General features: G+C 34.1%; 2 protein-coding genes across 2 annotated transcripts; both read right to left on the bottom strand.

Moving 5' to 3' along the window:
- Positions 1-1874: 1874 nt before the first annotated feature.
- usp3 (ubiquitin specific peptidase 3) lies at positions 1875-16637 on the bottom strand. The gene is made up of 15 exons (XM_058766545.1): positions 15973-16637; positions 11541-11601; positions 11150-11293; positions 10883-10966; positions 10696-10777; positions 9951-10033; positions 8319-8432; positions 7440-7553; positions 5209-5355; positions 4444-4550; positions 4286-4366; positions 4086-4204; positions 3884-3997; positions 3066-3133; positions 1875-2852 (listed from the first exon to the last, which is right to left on the bottom strand). Exons 1-15 carry the CDS (start codon positions 16061-16063, stop codon positions 2687-2689), a joined length of 1575 nt encoding a protein of 524 aa, XP_058622528.1. The 5' UTR covers positions 16064-16637; the 3' UTR covers positions 1875-2686.
- A 2873-nt stretch (positions 16638-19510) lies between these two features.
- On the bottom strand, positions 19511-26244 carry si:dkeyp-73b11.8 (BPTI/Kunitz domain-containing protein). The gene is made up of 6 exons (XM_058766551.1): positions 26142-26244; positions 24379-24576; positions 24025-24201; positions 23904-23948; positions 23748-23826; positions 19511-23654 (listed from the first exon to the last, which is right to left on the bottom strand). Exons 1-6 carry the CDS (start codon positions 26230-26232, stop codon positions 23525-23527), a joined length of 720 nt encoding a protein of 239 aa, XP_058622534.1. The 5' UTR covers positions 26233-26244; the 3' UTR covers positions 19511-23524.
- Positions 26245-26845: the final 601 nt, after the last annotated feature.

Raw genomic sequence — 26845 nt, 5'->3', positions numbered from 1 at the left:
CTGTTAAATTGCGAATGAACAGGGGGAGCTGCAGTTCTGCACGATTTGTGTACTTCTAAATTAGCTAGGCTTGCATTCCTGCCACCTTATTGGAATTATTCTACACAATATCTACTCTTGATATGGCACCTGACAACACCACCTGATGACTCACAGCGGACCTGGCGAATCTTTCTCGGTTGAAGTGTGATTGCAGCTTGTACTGTTTGAGTCACACTCATTGAGTCATAACCGCGATTGACGCAGTGGCACTTGATAACAAGCAACGTGATCTTGCTGGCAGCTGTGACCTATCGGGAGAGAGAATGAACTTTGTTGTCCTTTCGAAAGTATGATGGCTTCAGACAAACACCTGTGAGCCAATCAAGCAGCTGTTCCTCCTCTTCTCTCCTCCTTGCCTGTCAGGGACAATATCTCTGGCACGTGGCATGTGGGGAGCCCCGGTGTTTGTTTTGCCCCTGGGAGCTCGTGCAAGAGTGAGCGTGTGGGTGGCAGCAATTGATAGAAAGAGAGAGGGGGAAGGAAAAGAAGAGCTCACAATGGGAACGAAGCACGCCCTCTTACGCTCTTGTTTTGGAGAGGGTTGCGTCATTAAAAGCCATTCAGCGTTTACATTTCACAGTGGGTGACACTGGAAGTAGTCCTTTGAAAAAGATTAGAGAACGTTTCAAGCGAGGTGGAAGGGAACGCTACTCCAACTGCATCAATTACATGGGCAGAACAGAGGAAATGCATGCGGTCGTGTGCGCTATGACACACTCTGACTGAACCCACACCCGTGTTTGAGAACAGCGCGTACAGAAACATTCAATTCAGTGTCAGCACTTAAAATTGAGCAACAGCGTGTTCTTTTGTATACAAAATACACCCAAGTTAGCTTTGAGATCACTGTACATTCGAAAGGTCAAATCACTGCAAAATCGAAAGGTATTTAGTAGAACACACCTCTATTATTATTATTAATTCAAATCATTTAAAACAATTTCTGTTAAAACAATAAAGCTTATATATATATATATATATATATATGTGTGTGTGTGTATATATATATATGTGTATATATGTATGTATATATATATATATATATACATATATACACATACATATATATATATGTGTGTGTGTGTGTGTGTATTTATATATATGGACACACACACACAAATAAAATATTATTGTAAATGTAATATAATATTCAAATAAATTAATTGTCTTGATTTTTTTTTGGTCATAGAATTGATAACAGAAAAAGCATGATATTGGCAATGCAAGACATCGAACTGACACCTAATATATTCAAATGTGGCACTTTTTTTTTTTTTTTTTTGCTGAACTGAGATAATGTAATAATTTTTTACCCTATTTGCATTGTGTGATACAGAAGTGGGGCACAGCTAGTCTCAGCCGGCACACCCACGGACCATCTGATGCATATTAACACACACACACACACACACACACACACACACACACACACACACACACACGGCATGCACTTCCTCTATTTGGCAAGCTATAATCTGATTGGCTCATTTTGCACAACTTTTGGAAACAAAATCAAGTTTAAAATGTACAAGGTTGCAAGTATTAACAATTGTGAGGAAGAACGAATCACTGGATTTCAGCTGTAACTGGTCCTAAATGTTATGTAAAAGTTAACCATGGTTGGTCCTTTGATGTGTCAATCAGAACCAGAACTTTTGGTTACTTGAAATAATATTTAACTGAAATGAAACCTTTAATCTCATTTTAATTCTGCTATTTGTGCAGGCAACATTTCTCATTTAACTTGATGTACTAAAATAACTAAAACAGAAAATGACTAAGAACAAAATAATTCAACAAATATTCAAAAAAACTATACTAAAATAATACTGGTCAGAACTTGTGAAGTGAGGTCTTGGCCAACATAAGCTGCAGATGGACCAGTAAATACAATCATTTATTCCATACGTTTAAATTTTGAGAATAATATAATAAACACACAAACCAACTTTTGCACAATCTGCATCCTTTAATTCTAAAAGGACAGAAAGTGTACATCTGGTCAAACACTTTCAAGCGTAAAGGAAACGAGACACGTGAGCTACTGGACCCTTCAAAAGTCATTTTCACATTAGTGAGGTGATCGGAGTCAACTACTGCTTTGTGATACAGACGACATCTTGTTTTGTCACGTAAAATCAAACATTTCAAGTTTTAGTTCGGAAATACCTCCACATCAACCTAGATCAATGAACAGCAGGCTCAGGAGACAAGAATGAATTTTCGAGCCAAACAGAAACAGTTTTTCCTGGAGCAGCGAGCAGATCGTTGGCGTGAGTAGGAGACGTCAGTGTCTGACACAGAAACGTGACAGCTGTCATCATTTCAGACGACGGAAAAACACTCAGTGAGGAGAGGAAAAAATCAATTGTAAAGCATTTTGTTTCTACAGTCAATTTGAGTTCATTCGGCAGACAAAAATCCCCCTGAAGAATTGCCTTTGGAATCTCATTTCACACCGGTGGCGTATGAAGACAAAAAACTGGGACAGTCTATTAAACGAAAAGTCATCAAGTCGAAATGCAAGCAGCAATTCGGTTTGTATTGAGGTTTTGTGACGCAAAAAATCATAACTGGATAGCGTAAGACAAGAGACAGGTGACGGCACACGTTTGAAGGTCCGATAACTGATCTGGAGGAAGTCTTAAAGCTTGGCGGGACTCTCTTGGTCGGTGTGCTCTGTGTAGAACAGAATGTAGGCCTTGGCTTTCAGCACAGCCTCTTCACTGACCAGAGTGACCGTGCTGTCGTTGAAGTGGTACCATCGGCCCTCGTGAAGCCCGTATGCTGTGTAATGTCCTGAGCCGATGCTGTGGGAGAGGATAGAGATCTGATTATCTGTACAGAGTGTTAATTGATGAAACAGGAAAGATCAGCAGAGCTACTGATATAACATCGCCCCCTAGTGGAGGACAAAGAAACCCAACTTCAGGCTGGTGCAGTAAATGAGATGTGTGCTACAAATGAAACCTTTTCTCTTTTACAGTTGTGTTATTACCAGAACAAGGCAAGCGTTTACTTACCCAGATCCATGATGCACCACTACTGCAGCAAGATCATACAGGCATCTCTCTGGCAAGCTGTTTTCAGGCTGAGCAGAATTACACAATTGTTATGAAATCAATATTACATAAAAGAGATCATATAACTAAAAATTATTTTTATATAATATTGTAATATTTATTTAAATTATATGCTTTATATAAAGGTATATAATTACATTAAAATCATACAATTAATTATAAATTTTGTGATGGTTATTAAAATAATTACTATATTGAAGTAAAATAACTATTCTATTATATATTGCATTTAATTATACTTTATATATTATACATATATGTCATTTATTTAAATATAACAATATTTATAATTAATATTTATAAGAGTTTCTGTAATTTATTAATTTATTTTGTGTAATTATATTTCATTTAATATTTAAAAGTGACATAAATAAACATTACATTATTGCTGTATTACCTTTAAACATAAAATTGTTATTAAATATTAAATTAATATGTAGTTATTCAATTAATGGTAATATTTCACTACTTTATATAAAATAATCTAAATTTACAGCTATTTATTTAAATATAAAAATCGTACAAATTTTACATTATATTATATTTCAATCATTATATTTAATATTAATTAAAAATGATATATAAATAAACACGCATTACATTATTACTGTACTATTATTTAATATCTTAGTAAATATTATTTTAGATCTTTATATAAAATAATTAAATATTATAGTTATTTATTTAAGTATTAAAACTACTTAAATAACATACAACTTATTACAAAACTATAATTAAAAAACAAACGGTTCACTCACCTCTAGCAAGTAGCTTTTCATGTCAAGGCCACGCATTGGAAACTCTACATAGGTGTCAATCTTATTCCTCAGAAACGCTGTCCAGTGAAACCTCTTCAGATGCAAACAAAGCACCTAAACACGGATTAGACATTTTATAACCATTACAAATGACATAAAACACCATTTATTTAAAAATCTGATATTTCTACACTTCTGTCACCTTGGGCAGTTTCTGGATCCAGAATTTCTTGGTGGACTTTTGTCGCTTTTTGCACTTGTGACACATGTAGAGCTCCGTTTCATCCAGTTCCTCGAGGTCTGTGAAACTCCGAAGGCAATCTGAGAGACAGCACATACTGACTTAGTCAACAAAATCAACCAAAATGCAGCCATGTAATAGTATCTAATAACATCTCTTACCATTTAAAGTACATGTCGGCCCTGGCTCTTGGTCTTTTGTGGTCTTAATTCGAAATTGGCTGGGAATGTCCAATGAGAGATCTGGAGGAGAGTGAGATTTAGCGTAACCATAGCGACAGAGGCCTTCAAAGCTTTTATAGACCTTATTGACGGCTCACCTAGGAATGGATCAAATTTTCGAGACTCCGTGCCACATATCAAGCAGTACACCTCGTTCTGCAGGATGCCACCAAACACAGATGTAACAATAGTGGAGGTCCCATTTCTGAAAAAAAAAAAAAAAAAAGCGAAACCACTCTACATTATTAAATAAACCCACACAAGTCCGATCCCGAGAGCGTTCGATGGAATCAGGACTTTGTGAAAGCACATCTAGTCCATCTATTCACAGCAGGATTAACCTGCCATTTTGTTCAGCACAATCCACTGAGCACGCCACAACACTGCACTTCCTTTTCAATAACCCCGGCAAATCCACTCAGGTCACCCTCGCAGCTCTTGGCTGTGGGCTTCCTCACTTGTCTGTAGCTATTAATACAAACACAACAGGGTGGCTCTGGCTCTAGCAGCAGGCAAATGTGGGAACAGCCGTGTCTGTGTACGAAATAGACTTCACTCTGTGTGGCGTAAAGAGTTATCTTTATCACTGCTGCCCACGTACTCGCTAAACTAGCAGGGAAGATATGGAACGAGGGGCGGCCTGCTGAGATAGACCTACCTCGAATTAGAAATTTGCCCCGAACCATCTGTGTAGTTCACTGAAGACAAGTTGTGCATTTTTTTTCATATTAAAATACTGTGGCGCCTGGTTTGTGTTTGAAGGGCTGCTTGCTCATCGAGTGGCGTGAGTTTTGGAAAGGATGACCCGTTTGTTCAAACAAAGGTGGATTGGTGGTACAAATGATGAATATATGTGATCGTACATGCAGCATTTGCTCTCGGAGGCGTGTTTGGCTCGGTCCGGGGACAGGGTGGGACTGGGCGACCCGTTCTTGCTCCCCTGCATCTCTCGGTGGAGATGATCCAGAAGGTAACGCAGGAACTCGTGAGCATCCTGTTGCTGGTAACCCCTGCAAAATACACCAGACAGTCAAGTGAAAATGTACTTCTTAAAGAGATTGCTGGTGGTATTATTTTGAATGATTCGTCAACACGTTACTTTAAAGAAAAAAAAAAATGTTTGATTGATCTATCTATTGTTTGATTGATATCTAAATAGTTTGATCTATCCATCTACACTATATGGACAAAAGTATTGGGACACCTCCTTCTTTAGAACTTCCAAAACTGTGGCAACAAAGATAGAAACATAATTCAGTATTTAAAAATTGTATTTCCATCTCTGTTGCAACAGTTTTGGAAGTGTCTAAAATGAATATACTCAGATGTACAAGTCATTGGTGTTTGGTAAAGAGTTTTTGGATCAAGATCTGCATTTAACGTCACACCAGAGGTGTTCAGCTTGGATTAGGACTTGGCTTTCTGCAGACCAGTCAAGTTCTTCCACATCGACTAAATCAATCATTTCTTTTTGAACCTTGCCTTATACACAGAGGCATTGTCATGTTAGAATAGAAAAGGGTCCTGTCCAAACTGTTGCTATGAAATTAGAAACACACAATTTCCTAGAATATCATTATATGCTTAAACATTAAGATTTGTACTCATGGAAATGACTAAAGTAGTCAAACCTGTTCATTAGAAGGGGGTGACCCAATACTTTTGGCAATATCGTCTATCTGTCTATCTATCCATCCATGTTTTAACACCATATCAGCAACAATGGCTATATTCATGGCAACATTAACAGTATCATTTCCAATCAAGGACAAAATTTTACACTTTACATTATTTTTTTTTACTGTTTAATATTATGCATTATTATTTGACCTTTAAGATTGTAATATTAAATACATTTAGTACACAAAACAGAGCAAAAATTAGTCATCGACCGATATACTGTATATTGCTAAGGCTGATATATCTGCGGATTTTTGGCATTTTAAATTATCAATACATTTGCCCAATACGTTTTTCTTTTTTGGACAATAAGTGTGGGAAGCTGGGAAACAGTGCTGATAAACTGGTCCTTATTTGAGAAAATATGATTCTCAGTGTGCATAGACTTTCCAGATTATTGAGTGCACTGTTGCACTTCAATTCAATTAAATTCAATTACACTTTATTTTTGGAATTTCTTCCAAAATTTGTCTTGCATCTCAAAGTGTCTCTCACATCAATTCACAACAATACACTTACACCAATTTAAACAACAAACAAACAATAAACACACCTTAATACAAAAAACAACAAAACAAAAGTATATACACACATCGCCAGAGTGCATTAATACAGTAGGTCTTTCTATTTTACAGAACCCAGAGGCCTACTTAGACCCCAAATTCTGATTTATTAATTTTACAGACTGATAAACAAAGGATTTACGTGTTCTGTTCAGTCTGGTATATACAATGAAGCCTTCTATTTGATGGCAAAAAGTTTAGTAAAATAAGGTCTAAATACTAAAATAAGATTACAAAATCACGAAGCTCCTACCTAAAGTATAAATCTGTTTATTTACATTTTTTTTAATTCCAGGTCAAATTTCTATAATGAATTCTATAATAAATTTCTATGAAAAAAAAAAAAGGTAATTGTGAGATATAATCTCGCAATTGCGACTTAAAGTCCCGTTTTGAGGGGGGAAAAAAGACTAATATGTTCTCAGAATTGAGAGATATAAACTTTTATTTTTTTATTCAGTGGCGAAAATGGGCTTCCATAAATTTCTTCTTCAAATGTATTAATTTTCTAAAGATTTATTTCTGATTATAATATTTGCTTGGGTAAAGTGTTGTATGCATGTGTTTACATGCATCTTTAAATTAAACAGTCTGACATCTATCCATCCATCTGGCCATCAGCCACCCATCTCTAACAAAAACAAAACAAAACAAAAAAGATATAAGCATGAACTTCGGCAATCAAAAATATCCATATCGGTCGACCAATGTCCATTAAAAATAGTGCCTGAATAATGAAAGAAATTCAACTGAATTTTGGTTAAATTTGCAGTATATCTTTTAAAAGCTCAGGATGACAAATCCAAGGAAAAACTGCAACACATTGTTTAACTGTGTGATTTTTATGATACCTGAAACTTGGCATGATTTTCCAGATGACATAAAAGAGGGCGTCTGGGCTGAAGGCAGTCTGACTCCCCTGCCAAAGTGAACAGAGTGTTTTCCTGAACTCCTCAACCAGAGACCTGCACAACAGAGCAGAGAAATAGAGGTATGTTAATGGACATCACAGGGACTCTAGTATATCAGAGACACCAGGACAGTGCTTATAAACTGATAGATCAGACCTGTTCTTAGAGTGAAAAAAACTATGCTTAAACCAAATAACACAGTGTAACTCATCATATCATTTTGTGTTTAGGATAACAAAATAAATAGGCTACCCTCATCCTCATAAACCATGAACAAACTACAAAACAAGGAAACAACAAAAACACTCAGCCTATTAAATACGGGTTGTAGATAAACATGGATTGCGTCAACGGTCAACCACAGTGTGTTTTTCACCAAATTCAACATAAAAAAACCTCCCTTTTAAGACTTTACTATGTTAATAATTTACCAAATAATTACATGTAACTCAAATAAAAAAGTTAAGTATATTTTCATTTATTTTTAATTAAACATACATCTAAAATATCTGAATTTCACATTTTATATATATTTTTTAGATTTTATATAGTTTGATATATGTTATTAATTTATAATTATTTTTTAAAAATCACCATTTTCACAGTAGATATTTGTCAAGGTATAATAATTATTTAAGAAACAAAAACTATAACCATTCCATAAACATTTAGACTAGTATGGTATTGTATATGATATGGCATATGATATATTGTAATGGCTTACATTTATGAAAAGTATGTTATGACTATTTCTTTTAGCATTTGAACCCCCCCTCCCCCTCCCCCTCCCCCTTTGCCATTCAGTGGAGAGGACCTTACACACTGCTGTCCCCCTGACTTCTGGTGTGGTACATTCTCCTTCCTGCCGTTTTCCCGCTTCGTAAGGCCACCGAGGGCAGCTCCTTAAAATAACAGCTGAACACCTGGATGTTACTGGAGACAGGAAACAAAAACCAGTGTTTAACCAAACAAAGATGTCTTAAACATGACTCAGTTACGACCGTTTGGTATATCTTTCCAAACGCAAATTAAACATCGACAGTATGCCAGAATACTATGGTAAACTTGCCAAGGCTTCCTTTTCCATGGATCATGGCCAGCAAAAGTGCACAAATTGGAAATGTTTTTTTTTAGGTAGATTTAGTGTTTTATCCAGACCTTTAAAAAAAAACGATAACAGCTCAGCAATCAAAGCTGAAAGATTAAAAATAATTAAAATTGTAATTCAAATTATAGTGCAGCTTGATGACAAACTTTGATGTTGTTTTGACAAAGCCTTGTCTGAAAGTTTTAAATAACTTAGAATAGCTTAACGTTTGAAGGTTTTTATTAGTCAGACAAAGTCAATAAAATGTTGCAAACACTTTTTAGCATCTTGCTAGCACGATTTAACATGTAACTAACATGTTTCTAACATGATTTTACATACTGCTAGCATGTTTTAGTATGTTGGTAACATTTCTAGCTTGATTAACATGTGTTGCTAGCATGTTTCTAGCCTTTTTAACATGTTGCTAGCATGATTTAGCATTTTGTTAACATGTTTAATATTTGTTAATATTTCACACAAATATACATATATCATTTTACGTTGTACTAATAACAATGCCCCTTAGCTGTTATAAATTAACTGTAAACCACAGCTTCTTGGGGCTTATTGCTTTATTAAATCATGCATACAAAACTAATTAAAAAGCAATACATTGTTAACATGACTTAATACATTGCTAGAATGTTTCTAACATGATTTAGCACACTGCTAACATGTTTATCATGCTGATACCATTATTTTACTCTGCTAGCATGTTTCTGGCATTATTTACAACATTGCTAGTATGTTTAAACATGGTGCTAGCATGATTTAATGCATTGCTAGCATATTCTAACATGAATTAGCAATAGCATGATTTAGCACAATAAACATTTCTTACTATTACTTTTTACTTGCTATTACAGTTGTGCTACTGTAATATTTACTGTAAACATTTTGTTCAGGATTTTTTGATAAATGTAAAGTCCAGAAATAGATTTTTTGTAGAAATCAATTTAATTCATCTTTGCTAAATAAATGTATTATTTTGTTTAATCCTACTGCCGACAAACGTTAGAATGGTGGTGTAACTTCAGTGAAATTACTGTTTCCCTCAGTAGTTCTTGATAATGCAGGCTGAACGGTTTATGTGATATTTGGCACGAGATGCTCGCTGCGGTTTAACCATCAGCCCGGCCAGCATAAGGTTGGCTGCGGTGAGCAGGCAGACGGCCTAATCTGTCCCCTGGCTGCCCACCAAGCTTCTCCTCCAGCCAGCTCACAGGTACCTGCCAGCACATACTAGAGGCTCTAGCAGAGCGCAGGGAGACTTTCAGCCTCCACCAGCCGGGCCACCCACACCCTGCCAGGCTACGCATCGCCGGCTGCCCTTGGCTCAGGGTCATGAGGGTTGCTCTTACCTCAGGGACTGGAGAATAGCGTTCATGAAGCAGGTGTTGCCCAGGTTTCGGAGGCCCGTGGCACACTGTGCTATGGTGCCATCCTGTGTGGTGACATTAAAGTAAAATTATGGATCCAGAACACATTTGACAAATGATGCATACAAAATTGTAATTAAAAAGTATGCACTTAATGCTAATTAAATTTACACTTAACAGTGTTGTCACCTTATACTGCAACTGTAACATACTGAATGTGTCAATATTTAATACTAACATTTTATACTCTCTATCTTTAGATAGATAGATAGATAGAGTTATATTTGTATAATTTTAACAATTGTTTTTCCCTCATAAGCATAATTTCTTTGGGCTTAAAATGTTACCAAACAAAAAATGAATATATATATAATTTTTTTTTTTTTTTTAAATCATTAATATTTTCCCTACACATAGAAGCTGCTTTACTTGGGCGTATAATTACTAAATACAAAATATTTAAAAAATATACGTTTATATAAAAAAATTACTTGCAAATGAATAAACAAGTAAAACCTGCAGCTTCTCTTGGGCTTAATGACAACGTGACAGCAATCTTAAGAATTATGAAACCTGAGTCATCTGCACTGCATGGGGAAGTTTTTACCTTCCAGTAATTATTAACAATTAAATATGTGGTGAGATATGTGGATGGACATATCAAGTTTTTCTGAACCATATCTTAGCACACCAGGGTCAGACTTATCTAAAATCCAATTAAACTCACGCTGTCTTTCTTCAGCTTGCTGTCAGGAGAGGAACTGTCTGACAGTTTTCTCTTCCTCTGTCTGTCGGTATTAGACACAGAGCTGAAAAAAGAGAATAAATCAGTTCAAAAGCAATAATATAATCAATGTATTTAAGTGATGATGATTGATAATGGATAGATACACATTGACAAACACCAGACGTACTTTTCCAAACTCTGCAGATGTTCTCTGACCCTCTGCACATGCCCTAGTTTTGTGTCATTCACCACAAATTCATCACATCTGTAACTACAGGAAAGAAAAAGGCATTAAGGTAAAGAAAAAAAAAAAAACTTGAAAGATTAACACATAACACTGTTCACAGAAAAATACTGTATGTACTGTCCCTTTAAGACACTCTTAATCTTACTACTGTCCATTTACAAATATTTCTGGAAAGAAAAATAGGGGAAGAATAGGGAAGAAACTTACCAGAACGTGCTATAACTGTTACAGTCCATACACACAGAGTGCTGCTGACTCTTCTCGCTCGACTTTTCTCGCTCTGGCTTCCTTTGACCGCCTCCTGGTGCCGGAATCTCCTCAAAATGCTTTTTTGCATGGCCGTTTACATACCTGCCACAGGAAACAGATGCAAGGTCATTTAATGTGTGAAATGTAATATTTTAATAATTAGAATGTATTTAGTTTTAATTCACTTTTATCTACTAAATAATTGTTATATTTCGTGTTAATATTTTAATACAGCTTAAATATAATTCTAAACAATCAAGGAACAATGAATTTACATGTAATATTTACTGTAAGTCATATTTAAAGAAACAAAGCCACTCAGACTAAAAATATCAATTTAAGCACTCACCTTCCACAATGCACGTTCAAACACGTCAGGCAAACCCACGGGCTTTTGTTTGACCGGCAAACTACAAAATATCAAAATATACAGCATGAGAGTAACATCCATGATATGATTTGGCATTTTACAAATGTATAAAACAAGACCATTTTAATACATTAATTATTTTCCCTACACGTGTAAATTAGTCAGCTACTCTTGGGCTTAAAAATAGATGATAGATAGATAGATAGATAGATAGATAGATAGATAGATAGATAGATAGATAGATAGTAATTTATAATATACATAAGGAAAATATAACAGATAATAAAAAAAAAAGATTTTTTTTTTTTAATTTCAAAGTTTTCATTTTAAATCTACGAATGCGTTTTAGTGCCACGTTAAAAAATAAAATAAAAAATCTAAAATTACGAGAATAAAGTCAAAATACTACGAGAATAAAGTCGAAATGTTACGAGAATAAAGATTATAGCTATAATATTTTGAGATAGGCTATTCTAGCCTTTTGCACATTATTTTTTATTATAAATTAGGCTAAACCGTTTTTTTTTTTTCATGCCTTATGATGTTCCTTCACTTTATAAAGAGCAAAAACACATTTATAATTTGTATTTCATTATAAAACTGACAGAATTTGAAAGCTGAGCTGTGTGTAAAAGCAACAAAGCACGAAATTGTTGCGATTACTGTTTGGCTTGCGCACTACAAATAATGAATGGAAGACTTTAAATATTATGCCCTCATTTACAGTATACCATGAATAAAATAAGTTTGTGAATAGTCACTTAACGTTTACAGCAGAAAAGGCAACAATATAACGTATGATAACAAATTTGTTTAATTAAACAGGCTATTTGAGGAATGAAAGTTTAGAGTAAGTGGTGGAATTTTCACAATAATTTAATGAATTGATTCACGTAAACACAGCAATCTGTCACGCCACATTAAAGAGCTTGAAAATCACATTATTGTAAGACACACAATTTGTGTTTCGTTATAAAACTGATTTTGAAACTGAGACTTTGTTTTATATTAAAAGCACTAAAAGCACAAAGCTTAAGCTATTGCTATTGTGTGGCTGGCGCACTACAAATAACGAATGCAATGGAAGACATGAAATATTATTTCCAAGCATACTGTCCCCGCGAGTATGACACATGGTATGATTTCTGCTAATAACCCCACATATATTTGTAGTGTATTAAAAAAGGGTTAAATAAGTGACCCCAAAGGAACGTCGATTGAGTGTGTGAGCTGATGTTAAGATAAACAGTTGTTCCTGTTCAGTCTGTTAATAAATATCATATTCTTCATATTAAGCGGTTTCCGCGAGTCCTTAAAATTGACATTCCAGTAAGATGATGTGGCCGCTCGGACGCAACAATATCCAAATCAATTCCGTTGGCCTGGCAACTTCTCCCGCTGCTCTCAATGCGGGCCATTTGCATGTGCAATATAGGCTATACTCTCAAAATATTATAACTTTAATTTCTACGATTTAAATTCTCAAAATATTTTGACTTTATTCTCGTAGCATTTGAGTTTAATATCGTAATCTTCGATTTTTTTTTTTTTTTTAATGTGGCACTAAAACGCCGTCGTATAAATCTGTATGCCAAGCCTACATTTAAAACAATAAAATAAGTACATTGATTATCCCTTACATAACATACATATAATAAAATCTAAAAAAGTATACTATAAGCATATTTTTTCAAGCTCTATACTAGACCCACACAAGTAATCTTGGGATTAAAAATACTAATAAATAAATAAACATTTTACACCATATATTTTTCTTTATAACATTTATATCATGTTTTAAATTAATTATTTTTTTAAATATAATTTTACAAACATAATTTTGTATTTTACAGATGTATGACACCAGACTCACATACTCAAAACAGGAAACCTAGTGTATAATAAAGACCTCTGTAATGTGCAGAGATAAGGTGGCATGTTAACCTCATGCGAATGTAATCCCTGGCTGTGGCCTGCTGGGAGAGAGCGCTTTGTTCTAATTGCCTTGATCACCTTCCCTCTGAGCGCACAACAAGCATCTGAATTAGCCGTTGCTAAGGAACGGTCGATTCTCGTGAATGCTGGTCTGTGCACGACCCAACGTGGAAAAAGTCAATAGACCCCATCCGTCTCCTCGTACCTGCTGACCGCCTGTGCACTGATTAAGAAAGCGCCAATGCTGTGCTATTGTAACATGCTTTATATAATGTGCTTCACAGAAAAGAAGTGACGTTTTAACAAAATCACGCTGTTATGAGGAACAAAGCCACCTAAGCAGGTATGTCATGACTCGCGTATGATTTTCCCAAAGAATCTGCCATAAAGTGCAGTGAAACTGAAGTCGCATTCATTTATATGGTATTGAAAGTGGGTCATAGTTCTGTTTTACTAGTTCAGTCATTTGAGTAATTAATTTTTTTTAGCATTACTAATGATTGACATGTTTCATAAGTGTGAAATGTGTTAAACGAGAGATATGGGGCATTTCTCATGTCCTGTGGGTGTGCTGAGGGGCCACTGGGTGTCACGCCCTAAATGTTCATGGGTTTTCAGTGTAATCTAATATGTCAATTCATCTTCACTCTGGTCTGGTCAAAAATACACATCTTCATAACCTATTATGTAATACTTATGGATGCATGATATGTTGTTAATGTTACTGGTATAAAAGTATAATTAACATTTTTTTGTATTCATTTGATGTGTCAGTTAGTATGAAAGCAATAAATATTTATAACCAGTCGTCTGAAATAGTTTTTTTTTAATCATCAATGGATTGCCTAAAATATTTACGACATCAAATAAGATGTACATAAAATGGTTAAATTTAAATAAACACTTATTTTACTAGTTGTTTATATTCACTACAAAATATCTAAAAACAGGAAATGTTTGATATTTACCAGAATTTATCAATTTCGTATTTTAGCCGAATACACTACCATTCAAAAATGTGGTGTCTGAAAGATTAAAAAAATAACAATAAACTAAATTAATTAATTAATTAAATAAATGTATCCAGTAAGGACACACACAGTTGATCAAATGTGACAGTAAAGACATTTACAATGTTACAAAGGTTTATTTAAAAATAAATTTAAAATAAACGCCATTCTTTCAAGCTTTTTGTTTATGATGATAATAAATGTTTTTTGAGCACTAAATCGGCATATTAGAATGATTTCTGAAGGATCATGTAACACTGGAGTAATGATGCTGAAAATTCAGCTTGACGTTTTTTTATATATTAAAATAGAAAACATTTATATTGTAACAATTTATGACAAGTATTATAAGTATTTGTCTGTCACTATGTGGAATATTGGCCATAATATAAAAATAAAATTCGATATCATGCACCCTAATAAATAATCCTACTTCCTACCTTTTATTTTTATTTATAGATGAAATCAATGCATTTCAAGGAGATTCTGATGATGACGATAATACAAACAAACACTAGATCCTGCTCTTCTTTCCACAAGTTTGTTGCCATGAGACCTAATGGGTTATTTTAAAGGTCTCTCCAACCTTTAATGGCTTCCTCGAATGTTCTCTGGAACATTTTTTTTCCAGCAAACCGGCCCCTGTAAAAGCAGGCCCACACTAAGCCAATAATTACCATCTACAATAGCTCCTTTTAAATTGCCACTCTTAATACTTTCCTACCAACAGCAAATGTCCAAATCCAAAATGAAGGAGAGAAAAAGTTACAAAACGCTTTCAGATCCTTTGTAATTCAGTGCTTTCTTGCACATGTAAAACCATGCATGCATTAACATTACACTAATGTTGTAAAAAACGTTGGCAGACATTATTTCCGGTTTATTTTGAGGTCTGCCTGTTTAGACTGCTTTTGTCTGCACTGCATATGAAGATCAATATTAATAATTTACTGTAAATCGGTTTGTATCTTAAATGAACAATTCAATACAAAGCAAATGACAAATTAGAGCCAACCACAATAAGATTAAAAGTCACTAAGAAAAGAAAACCTCAATCAAGTTTCTGAAAGGGTGAAATAAACAGGCGAAAGCGAAAGGAAAACGGTGACAATCGTTTAGTATTATTTCCAAACAAAACAAAAAATTTCCTTGAAATGCCTTCATAGAACAATAAGCTCTCCGCCTTTCACACTCAAATTAGCAAGTTTGACTGCTGTCTGAAGCTAAACTACTCGGTTTGTGGGTTTAATATTCAATAAAGCACAATATTGCCATTTCTCATCATATTAGATGTTTATATGTTCTTCAGTTTTATTAGTACAAAAACACAAAAGACTCCTAGCGCGAGCTGCTGTGAGCAATGAGGCACTTAGCCGGTTGTGCTAGCTCGAGCTAAGTTAGCTCTCACAGGAAACTGACTGAATTATTACTCGTTATTAGTGAATTATGATTCGCATATAACTCACCAGAGCAGCACCATGAGGAAGGGGAACCGTTGGGGAACCGGGTCGGATCCACCGTTATACAGACACTGGAGTTGAGGTGAGGGCACTCCATGAGTCTGTGTGCTAGCTAAAGCACTAGCTAACCCAGTCTGTCCTCTTCTGGATGATTTCTGTGGTAACGTTAGTTTAAACTCTAAAGGTGTGTGTTAATAGGCACAAAATGTGTTTTCGCTTTCCAGTTGGTGGATTCTTAAACGTTTAAATGCGTGAGGAGTGATGTTGCTCTGCTAAGTGAAGGCAGTTGTTATGGTTGAAGAGAGCAGACATGCATGCACACACTAGCGCTGTCTCAAAACCTACTGAGAGCCCTACCGAGACCGCGTACTAAACAGTCTTCACTCAGATTATTGTCTGTCTTGAGTTTGCTTAACTTTTCCTTTAATGGAATGCTTACACAAGCGTGTGTATTAATCGACAAAAAGACACGATTCATTCAGAACAAAGGCTGTATAAGGCGAATAAACCTTTGTAAGCAGAGCAGTGATAAACACTGAGATAGAGGAAGTGGAAATATGAGCAAATGTTGACGCCTCAGGACCAGATTCTTCAGAGTTTAACTATTTTCCAAGTCAATATTATATTGGAGGAGTTCTGAAACTTTTTGATGCTGTGACTATGGATAGCAATACAATATAGCTGCCACTAACGACTATTTTTATTTAGATTAATCTATCGACTAATTTATCGATTAATCTAAACGATTAATCCCCCCACACACACACACACAAAATTACTTAAGAATATTTTATTAAACTATATTTTATTAAACAAACTGAAATCCAAATTTCTATGAAATCCTTTTTTTAAAGCAAATGTAAAGTGCAACATAGAGTGCAAGAAGCAAGTGTCCATCTCACAGTCCAAATCACTGAAATCAAAGTAGTGTAAGAATGACAACATATCCACCTGTTCTAGTCTACTGATAATACAATTATAATAAAAAAAAAACACTTTTTAAAGGTGTATTTACCAGAAATATTATTTACCAGAATTTATTTAGGAGAAAAATGTAAATGTGCAGTATATCAGGGGGAAATAAATAAATAAAATAATAAAATCAATTAATTGGAAATGCTTTTGATTATTAAAATTTAATGGAACCATTAAAATGGAATCCAGAAAATAATGGAAAACAGAATTTGGTAAAGATAAAACTGTAAAACTCAATTAATTAGACAGGCTTTTTGACTAGTAAAATTTAATTTAACCATTAAAACAGAGTATAGAAAAATTAAAATGGAAAAAAACTGAATTTGGAAATAAAACGTATTTCATTTTTTTGTGGTTAAAAATAAGTGATAAGAATGAGAATGATAGCCTTTAAAATTACTTAAAATACATATATAATAGCAACGAGGCAATAATAATTAGTTCAAATAAAGTATCAAAAGCAAGAAATCATATGGTTTTATTGAACAAAACTGTTAAAATACACAATGTATTATAAACAATAGAGCTAATGTACATTACACATAACACCAAAGGGCGCCAACAGCCTGACGATAGTTTTTACACATTACTGCGCGATCTAATCCTTGTTTAATATTGACCAAGCACCATTTAATTCCACTTAATCTTTAATATCTGGCCATTTCTTAAGAACAGAAATGCTGTAGCCACTGTAATTAAATGAATATGTGGACATCAAAGCCTGTAAACTCAGAGTGAGGGTTTGAGCTTTTATTTTGAAATCATGATGTATTCTCCTGTGTTTGCGTTGATTTATAAATGATTTACTTTATAAATCTGATGACATGGCGCACGTTCCGTTCCCAGATGAACGTTATAATAAACCCAAACTCACAACAACATGCAGAGATGGAGTTTGAGATGCTCCACACATGTAAATGATAACAGTTTCTGTGGAGCTACTGTGAACGGAGCCGCTGTGAGACGCACGTACGTAACCTAAACTGCATCGCATATAATTATTTAATTAAATCGTAGTATTTGTGAATTCACAATTATGCTTAATTGTGATTTTTAAATGGGTTTAATATATCATGCAGCCTTGGAAAACAGGCTAATAATGTGTTTTATGGATTCTCGTCCGTGAAATGCGCCACTTCCGGTATATATATTTTTTAAAAATTTTATTATTAACATTTTTGAAAACATTTGAAAACATACTGTTACGGTACAGTGATAGTTGGATTTTAACAGTGAGTAAGAACAAGCAACCTGTTGCGAGGAATTGAAAGTATTAACAAGTTAAAAATAAGACAAACAGTCAACAAGATAAAATAAATGGGGAAAAAAATAAAAAACAATAACAATTATATAAAAACCAAATAATGAACTACATAGATAATAATAGTAAAAAATACAATTTGTCTACTTTTTGTTCTGACTCAAGTAGGGGGTAGGAAACCTCATCTAAACATTGTATCTCTGTTCACAGATCAATAATATTATTTAAAATCTGGTATGTTTAACTGCTTTTTTGTTTCTTTTTAATTTACACAGGGAATCAGCAAAACTTTTTAATTCAGAGAAAAATACAATAAAATTTGGTTTAGACGCTGTAACTTTACACTTGTGAATATGACCTTTTCCAAGCAAGCACAGGATTTTAACAGCATTATTTAAAAGAGCAGAGCCAGTATTACACAACAGAAACAGGACCATTTCTTCCGTTATATCAATGAGGTTACTAAAGGATGTAAAGGTCAAAATTGAAATCTCAGTCCAAAATAGTACTGGCAGGGCTCCAAACTGCGACCAAAAATATTAATTTGCGAGTGAAGTTCTTGCTGAGGTCGCCGATGGCGACTATGTTATGACTTGATTTTTTTTCCTGATTGTTTTGCGATCACATCTTTTATGTCCACGTATTAAACGGAGACGATGCGCATCAAAGTTTTAATGGAAAAAAAAGAGTTTCAAACAGTCCTCATCTTTGTTGAAATGCCCGCTAAACGCAGCTCAGTCGTGCAGCGCGAGAGATCAAAATGACGGAGACGTGCAAAGTGAAAGTGCAGAAAAGCAGCGTCTATTTCGTGCACAACTTGAACAAACTTCAACAGGTAAAGCTGTCAGCTGTGTGGATATCGGCAATATCGTTAACAATTCTCGTTCATAATCATTACTAATATGCAGGGGTGCACATAAGTGGTTCGCAGGTCCGCACGCGCTGTTTAAATAAGTTCTGACAGCGCATTTGCGTACCGACATGATTGACAGCTGTCAATGCACAATTACCATTTTAGATCGACAAACTGTACCGTATAAGATTTCTATCCAAACTGAAAGCACAATCTAGGCTACCGCTGCCGTTTTCAAAGCAAAACTGTGACATTTCATTCACTGACGCTCTTCCATCAGCAGCGCTAAACCCGGAAGCGCATAATATTTACTTGCCGGCAACCCGCCAAAATAAAAGCTCGCTGATTTTACGTTTGAAAATGATGAAAATTAAAATTAAAATAATGATAATAATAAAAATAAAAATATTAGCATTTTATTTTTGTTTACTATAAAATAATTGCATTTGTATGTAATACTCCCTTTTTATTTTAAAATAAAATAGTATTATCACACTTGATTATTTTGTTCATTATTTTTAGTTAGTTATTTTATAAAAAAAAAATTAAAAAAACGAAATAAAGTGCAATAATATTATCACTATTATTAATAATTTTTTTTAGAGTTATATTTTATGGGTCACACTACATGCCATAGCCCGTGTGAGGACCAAACCAAATCTCCAGGTTCTCATATGAGAGCCAGGCTGAAAAACTTATGTGCACCCCTGCTAATATGGCTTCTTGTTATCAAGATCTTTAGTCTGTATGCTGAGTTCTGTAAATGCGTGAACTTTATATTAGCCTGTTTGCAGCGCACTTGCCGTCCAGTAATCACAATAAGCTTTGTCCTTTGTTACTTTTTAATAAACAAAGTATCAGCTTTAACATTCTGCCAAATTCATAACAAAATTCATAAAATAAATACTGTTTTGGCGCTCTTTAATGCAACAGGCGCAATCGCTTTAGCGCCTCAGTTCAAGCGGCAAGTGAACCCATTATATCTTTCTCTGTTATAGTATGAAATGAATGTGAATTAATATCATAAGGTAGGTTATTTTATAAGAGAGCCTACACTTATTGAAATGTCGCTCATTCTGTGTCAAACTGTGAAAATCTTGTAAAGCTTGTAAACAATGCCACGTAACAATACCTAACCACTGGCCATCCATAAGCTCATCAGTCAGCTAGAAAAATAATTATAAAGAGGAGCATTTTGCTATATTTATTCGCTCTTGCATATTAATATTTTTACTTAACCTGTTGTCTACATGATAAAAAATGCAAAAACCAACTGGATGTGTGAAAGATTTGACAACATTTATATAGGATGCATTGAGTAGGAGCCCAAACTAACACTGTAAAAAGCGATCAGTTGACTTTTCTTAAAAAAATTGAGGAAACCCAGGGCTCGCAAAATCGCGGGGTTATTGCGTTTTCCAGTTGGGCTACCAAAATGTATCCCTGCCCTGCCCAGCGGGCTAACTTAAATACTGTGGGTCCTTAAAAACCTCTCAATTTACTTATTTAAAACTTTTTATGGCCGTAAATTTTATACATGTTAAATGGTATAAGAGAAGTCTTAATTATAATTTCAAGGATGGAAAGACAAGAACCTCGATACAGCTGGATTAAACTTCAAAAGGCAATGATGTCATTGAATAAATATGAGTTTGGTGTAGGGAATATTAACAAGTCCCGCCCATTTGGAGCTGGCTCCAACCTCCGTTTATACCTATCTCGGAGAAGCCGCTATATTTGCTCCTAAAGCGCCAACTTAATGCATAATTAAAGAAATACATTAAGTGAACTTGACAATTCTGAGTTACACTGACAAATAACAGTTTGAAAATGTGTTGTTCACTTTTTATTTTAAGTTGGACCAACTTAAATTTATTAAATTGCAATTACTTAAAAGTTCTTATGGTCCATGATATTGGTACAGATTCTGTGTAATAAACAATTCTTTGTGACTGTATATTTCAAGTTGGAAAAGACATTTAGTTCCCACTTTAAGTGAACCTTAGTTCCCAGGTCATCTACAAGATGGATTAAAATGCTGATAAAGTCAAGAAAAGAGTAGACAAACACATGACTGTATGATTGAAATGTCAAAATGTAAAAAAAATAAATAAATAAATAAAACGCGTTTATTCTGTGGCACCTAAAAAAAATGTACTCGATTTTTTTGTTTGGAGACCTGTACTGTGAAGGGACATCTAAAGAACAAATTCATTTTCAGATCCACAAAAAGAGCATTCTGGGTGAATATCCATAAACTTAGATAAAAATAACTTACAGGGGTAGAAATTGTGAAGGATTTTATGATGAATTTCTTTAACCTCGTTTGGTATCACAAAATTATTATGAACAGATGTTACACAAAGATAAAGAAGCATACATCCGTTTCCATGAAGACAGTGCTTTGGGGAGAGTAATGTTCTTCTGATATGAATATTATTGCATTTTTTATCTAACAAATCAATACCACCTATCATTAAACGAGGAATGTCGTCCTTTACAGAAGAGTACTGTAAAAGATGATTTAATAAACTGTAGAAGCTTAGGCGAAATGCCATTAATTATTCTCAAAAATTCTATACGAGTAATATCAATACTGTTTTCCTTACAGAATTTTTCATAACTAATCAGAGTCCCATCAGTGTCTATACATTTTCAAATAAAGATTATATGAAGAGTTCAGATGCAAAAGCCTCTAAATGCCATCTGAAATTTTCTATCAGGCTCCTATATTTATTTCCATATATTTAATTCTACACATTCTTTATTAACTATCGTCCTGTTTTTATACAGAATATATTGATTATTCCACACAATACATTTGTGAGGTGAAAAATTATGCTTAAAAGCCAGTTTCCAAGAATCCAGTGCTTGCTTGTGAAAATCTGATAACTTGTTTGGTAACTTATTAGATTTAAAATTACAACCTAGCAAAAACTTTAAGCCCCATGCACAACAGTTAAACAATAAGTTTGGAATGAAAAACCAGGGAGCATTTCCTCCGAGCAAACATTGTTTGACCCAGTTGATTTTAAACACTTGGTTGAGAGTTGTGAAATCGATAGCATTAAAGCCTCCTTCAGTGTGGTCCCTAATCATTGTTGTCCTTTTGATATATTCTGTCTTGTTTTTCCAAATAAATTTGAACAAAAGAGAGTCAATTGAGTCATGAACAGTAAGTATTTCACTCTCGTCTGTGTTGATTAGGAGGCCTGAAGCCTTTGAAAAAAGATCCAGTCCTTTCAAAAATTCAGAACCTGGCTTTCATCTTTAAGAAAAATACATGTGTCATCTGCTAGCTGAGATGTTAAAATAACATTATCACCTATTCTTATACCCTCAACATTGATACAATTTACAGTATAAACAATTCTGCTGCAATTAAGAACAAAAAGGGGGAAATGGGCGACCCTGTCGAATACCTCTACTAAGTACGAAGCGCTTACCTTCTGCAAAGGAAATACTACTGTTTATATCTTTATATATAGTTCTAACCATATTCTTAAATTTGAATCCAAATCCAAATTTATCTAAGGCTGTATATATAAATTCATGTTCAATAGAGTCAAATGCCTTATAGAAGTCTAGGAACAGAATAATGGCACCATCTTCAATAAGATCAGAGTAGTCCAACATATCCAATACAAGACGTATATTATTAGAAATATGTCTACCACTTCCGGTATTTTAGTCGACGCGAGCAAAATGCAGTCGAGGATTTTTAAAATTTAATAGTCGAATATAATCGACGAATCGCGACAGCCCTACAATATAATAACAAAATATGCTCTGTAAATATTAACTTGTATTTATTTATTCAGTAGAAAAAAAATATTTAAATAAAATACATGATATAACAATTATTCAGCTTATTTTTTTATTTAATTTTTCATTATTTTATTTCTGAAGCGAAACACTAAAACTATGACTAACAACAGCATAATCAGTTCTGTAAATGTTCACTTTTATGTTTATTATTGCAATTATTTATCCATTTTATAGAGAAACATAAAACTACGACTAGCAATATAATAACATTAATTCTGTTAATCGACTTATTATTTTCACAATTTTATGCTATTATTTTCTTTGAAAACCTCTGCTTTATCATCATGCACTGATGTTGTGTCGCAATGAAATTATACATACAGTTACATGGCCCATGATTCATTTTCCAAGCACTGACAGGCAAACAGTGCCACCCTTCAAGGCATGTAAGACCATACACACATTTCTACTTTATATGTTTATTGTGATATGACCAGTTTAGCGGACATATAAAACAATGCAAATTAGAAATGGACTTTCAAATATATAGACACAAGTATGAAGTACAAGTAAATAAGCAACAGGAATATTATGTATGTACCTTTTTATTACAGTCAAATATTTTTACCTGTACATCTTTAAAAAAAAAAATGCAAACAATATTTGGCCAAAAGTTTCAATGTACATTTGTGGTTTAAAATTTAGGATTGGATTGTAGAGACTTCGAGAGTGGCTGGCTGTGCTTCTCCTCCTCCCATCTCAATGGACTGCTCTTTCAGTGGTTTCTCGGCAGACTTTCCATCTTTTTTCCCACGTTTCTTCGAGCTAGGCCTAGAAAATTCCATGTTAACATGTAACTACAAAAATATTACCAGTAAAAACCCAAAAGCCAAACACAACAATACATATACTGTAATGACATACTTATTCTTGACAGCAAAGACAATCACCACAATGAGAATAACGGCACCAATAAGACCAAACACAACGCCCAAGATAATTCCTGATGGGATAATAACACATTAATATAATTGAATAAAAAATTAAAATGAGTTGAAAACAGATTTAAGTTTCACTTACCGACTGGTACATCTGATTCACCAGAATAGTCTTCAAGGCCTTCATCTATTCAAACAAATACACATGAACATGCACTTTTGCATATATATATATATCTCTGGGTAAAATCATAGCCACATACCTGCTGCATTGTAACATGTAGCATTGCACCAGTTCAGTGTGAGGAATCGGTTTCCATTGCCCACACAGCCGGTCCAGTAGAAAGACTTGCATGTGTGATGTTCAGGACTGTAGTAATAACGGAGATAGTGACCGAAACATTCCCCTGGCTGTTTTGGAAGATGGCAAGCTTGACTTTCTGTTAAAAATTGTAAAAAAAAAAAAATGACATATCAAAAATTGTGTCTACCACAGGGTGGCAGTATTATCTTAAGTCAAGCATTGTTTCTTGAGCATTGTTTGGACAGGATTGAATTAACAAATGAATGAGTCAGTCCATAATAATGTGCATTTCATATAGAAATTATGTTATTACCGTCCCTAGGAAAGAGTTCATCAGCTCTGTGTGAACAGTTTCTCATGCACTGCCTCTCTGTTATGAAACGGTTTGCATTTCCACCACTCCCAGAGTATCGGAACGGAAAACAGTTGTCTTTTTCTGCATCGTAGAACATAAAAACCCTAACCTCGGCCTCAGATCCCGTCCCTGCATCTGACGTTAGACTGCAGGCCGCTAGATGTTTGGAGAAAAAAAAAAAAAAAAGAGAAAGTGATTTGTACTGCATTAGATCTGTGTACAATATTTAGAGAATTACAGTTAAAGACAAAAAACATTACATTATGCAACAATGATAGAAACACCTATGGAAATGGGAGTGATCTTATCTTGAATGAGTAATGTGTAACTAGTCTAACACAGTAACTAACACAGTCCACACCTAGTTTTTATGATGATTGTAAATATTGTAATGTTTTTTTACAGTATGTTAATGATTTCTAGGGTATTACACCTGGACAGCCAATGTGTCCTAATTGTGTCCTATAAAAACTCAAGACAACGTCTTCATTTGAACCTGTTTTATGGTTAAAAATATTCTCTTTGAATACATAAAGTTGTAGGTCCAAATAAATTTGCAATTGTAAACAAACAGAAACACCAGTTGCCTGATCCTCAGTAATAACATCGATTGCAATGCCCAGTGTCATGACAGGTGTAGACTTGCTGGCCAATGCTGTAATGTTTTAGTTTTTATGAGTGAAATCTATTCAGACTAGTCCATCCCTATCTGTAGTGCATGTGTTCTGGTTCTGTTAATTGTACATGCTGTTGTAGCACTCTTAAACTTTCTCCACTTTTTATGTTACAGGTTTTACTTCTAGTAAATATTATGTAAATTCAGTTTCATAAGTCTTAATTTTTATTTTCAAAAATTTGTATTTTTATTTTGTTTCTCCATACAACACTTTATATAGAATCATAAAAAGGGTTGTATAAATACAACAGAGTTTAGCAAAATCCAGAATTTATAATTGGCTCTCTTGATTCATGAGTGTGAATTTGAATTAAACTGGCCACACCCCACAGGAAGTTGACTTGGAATGACAGGAAGTGGAATTTACTGAATTACAATTCAAACTATTTCAAATGGAGCATGATTACACCCTAGTCCGTAAAATATAAGTTAATTGATTAAATATGAAGATGTTCAAGCAAATGAAGTACATATTTCTATAGGTAACATGTTAAACAGATCTATACTTCTCATATATATCTATATATATATATATATATATATATATATATATTTATGAAGAGTTCAGATGCAAAAGCCTCTAAAAGTCTGAAATCTTCATCTATAATGAGCATTTTTCTCTGGCTCATCATGTGTAGGTTCAGTAATTTCACTTTAATGGCATTGAATAGGTTATTTTCATTGGCATTTAAGTGAAATAACTGAACATAAATATAGGAGCCTGAGAAAAATGGCCATTTTAGAAGAATATATATATATATTTATATTTCCTCCCATTCACTGCCAATGGAAATGACTTTCCAAGGTGTGTCTGTCCATAGAAACTTCAAAGAAGAACCTTTGCTCATTTTTATATATTTTTTCACTTTACCTCATTGCATCGCATAAAATATAGTCGCGTTTTGTGTGATTTTGTGATTTCTTTGACCTTGAGAATAGTATTTTCTACTTTCAACATTTAACAACATTAAGTAATGAGGTAAAAAGAAAGACCAAACCAGATATAAACCCCTTTATCACTCATAACAGAATTTATAAATCTTACCTGATTTTGTTGTTTGGGCCTGAATGTTGTGGTTTAGAGCAAAAATTAACAAAATTATGCCAAGTTCCCACATAGTGAGCCACATAGTCATGTGAATACTGGTGTAAATGAACGTTTGAAAATTATGATCACAAAAGGGAGGATGATTTGCACTTTGTACTTTCTCAAGATAAGAATAATAAACTGTATGGAGGGGACAATGGACTTCTGTTACTGCGGATTAATAGATTTGGTTCAAGACTGTTATACAGCAGTAAGATGAATCTTTATTCTTTATTTAAAAGCAGTAATTAATAAATGGCTCAATAAATTGCTATTACCATCCAACAAACATAGGCAGTAATAATGATTTATACTGCATTACATTACAAGGTGCTCAAGTAAAATGTACACCATGTATCCTAAATTATGCCAAAGTGATAGAAACAAGTTGTCACTGAAACTAAAATTATTTTTACCATTTCTTATTGCATAGATCCAGTCGACGAAATAGTTTGTAAGACAGCTTTTCTTATGCTGCCACTTCTGCCCAATCCTGCAATCCATACCTTAAAGTGGTCATGACATGAGAAATCAAATTTGCCTTGATTTTTTGGCATGTAAGAGGTCTTTGTACCATTAAAACATCCTGCAAGTTCCATAGCTTAAAACGTCCTCCTCATAATAAACAAAGCATTTATTTAATTAAGCTCCAAAAACGACTC

Source organism: Onychostoma macrolepis, chromosome 25, assembly GCF_012432095.1.
Source record: "Onychostoma macrolepis isolate SWU-2019 chromosome 25, ASM1243209v1, whole genome shotgun sequence".
Taxonomy (NCBI): Eukaryota; Metazoa; Chordata; class Actinopteri; order Cypriniformes; family Cyprinidae; genus Onychostoma; species Onychostoma macrolepis.
This window is presented reverse-complemented; position numbering and strand designations above follow the sequence as displayed.

What these genes read in the sequence shown, in the direction of transcription:
- si:dkeyp-73b11.8 (XM_058766551.1), bottom strand. Translation starts at nt 26,232, where the DNA reads ATGACTATGTGGCTCACTATGTGGGAACTTGGCATAATTTTGTTAATT. An exon ending in TGAACTCTTTCCTAGGGACG is followed by an intron (nt 24,202 to 24,378) that starts GTAATAACATAA and finishes AATTTTTAACAG; the next exon opens with AAAGTCAAGCTTGCCATCTT. An exon ending in GTCTTTGCTGTCAAGAATAA is followed by an intron (nt 23,655 to 23,747) that starts GTATGTCATTAC and finishes GGAATTTTCTAG; the next exon opens with GCCTAGCTCGAAGAAACGTG.
- usp3 (XM_058766545.1), bottom strand. Translation starts at nt 16,063, where the DNA reads ATGGAGTGCCCTCACCTCAACTCCAGTGTCTGTATAACGGTGGATCCG. An exon ending in GCCGACATGTACTTTAAATG is followed by an intron (nt 4,205 to 4,285) that starts GTAAGAGATGTT and finishes GCTGTCTCTCAG; the next exon opens with ATTGCCTTCGGAGTTTCACA. An exon ending in TGAAAAGCTACTTGCTAGAG is followed by an intron (nt 3,134 to 3,883) that starts GTGAGTGAACCG and finishes AATTCTGCTCAG; the next exon opens with CCTGAAAACAGCTTGCCAGA.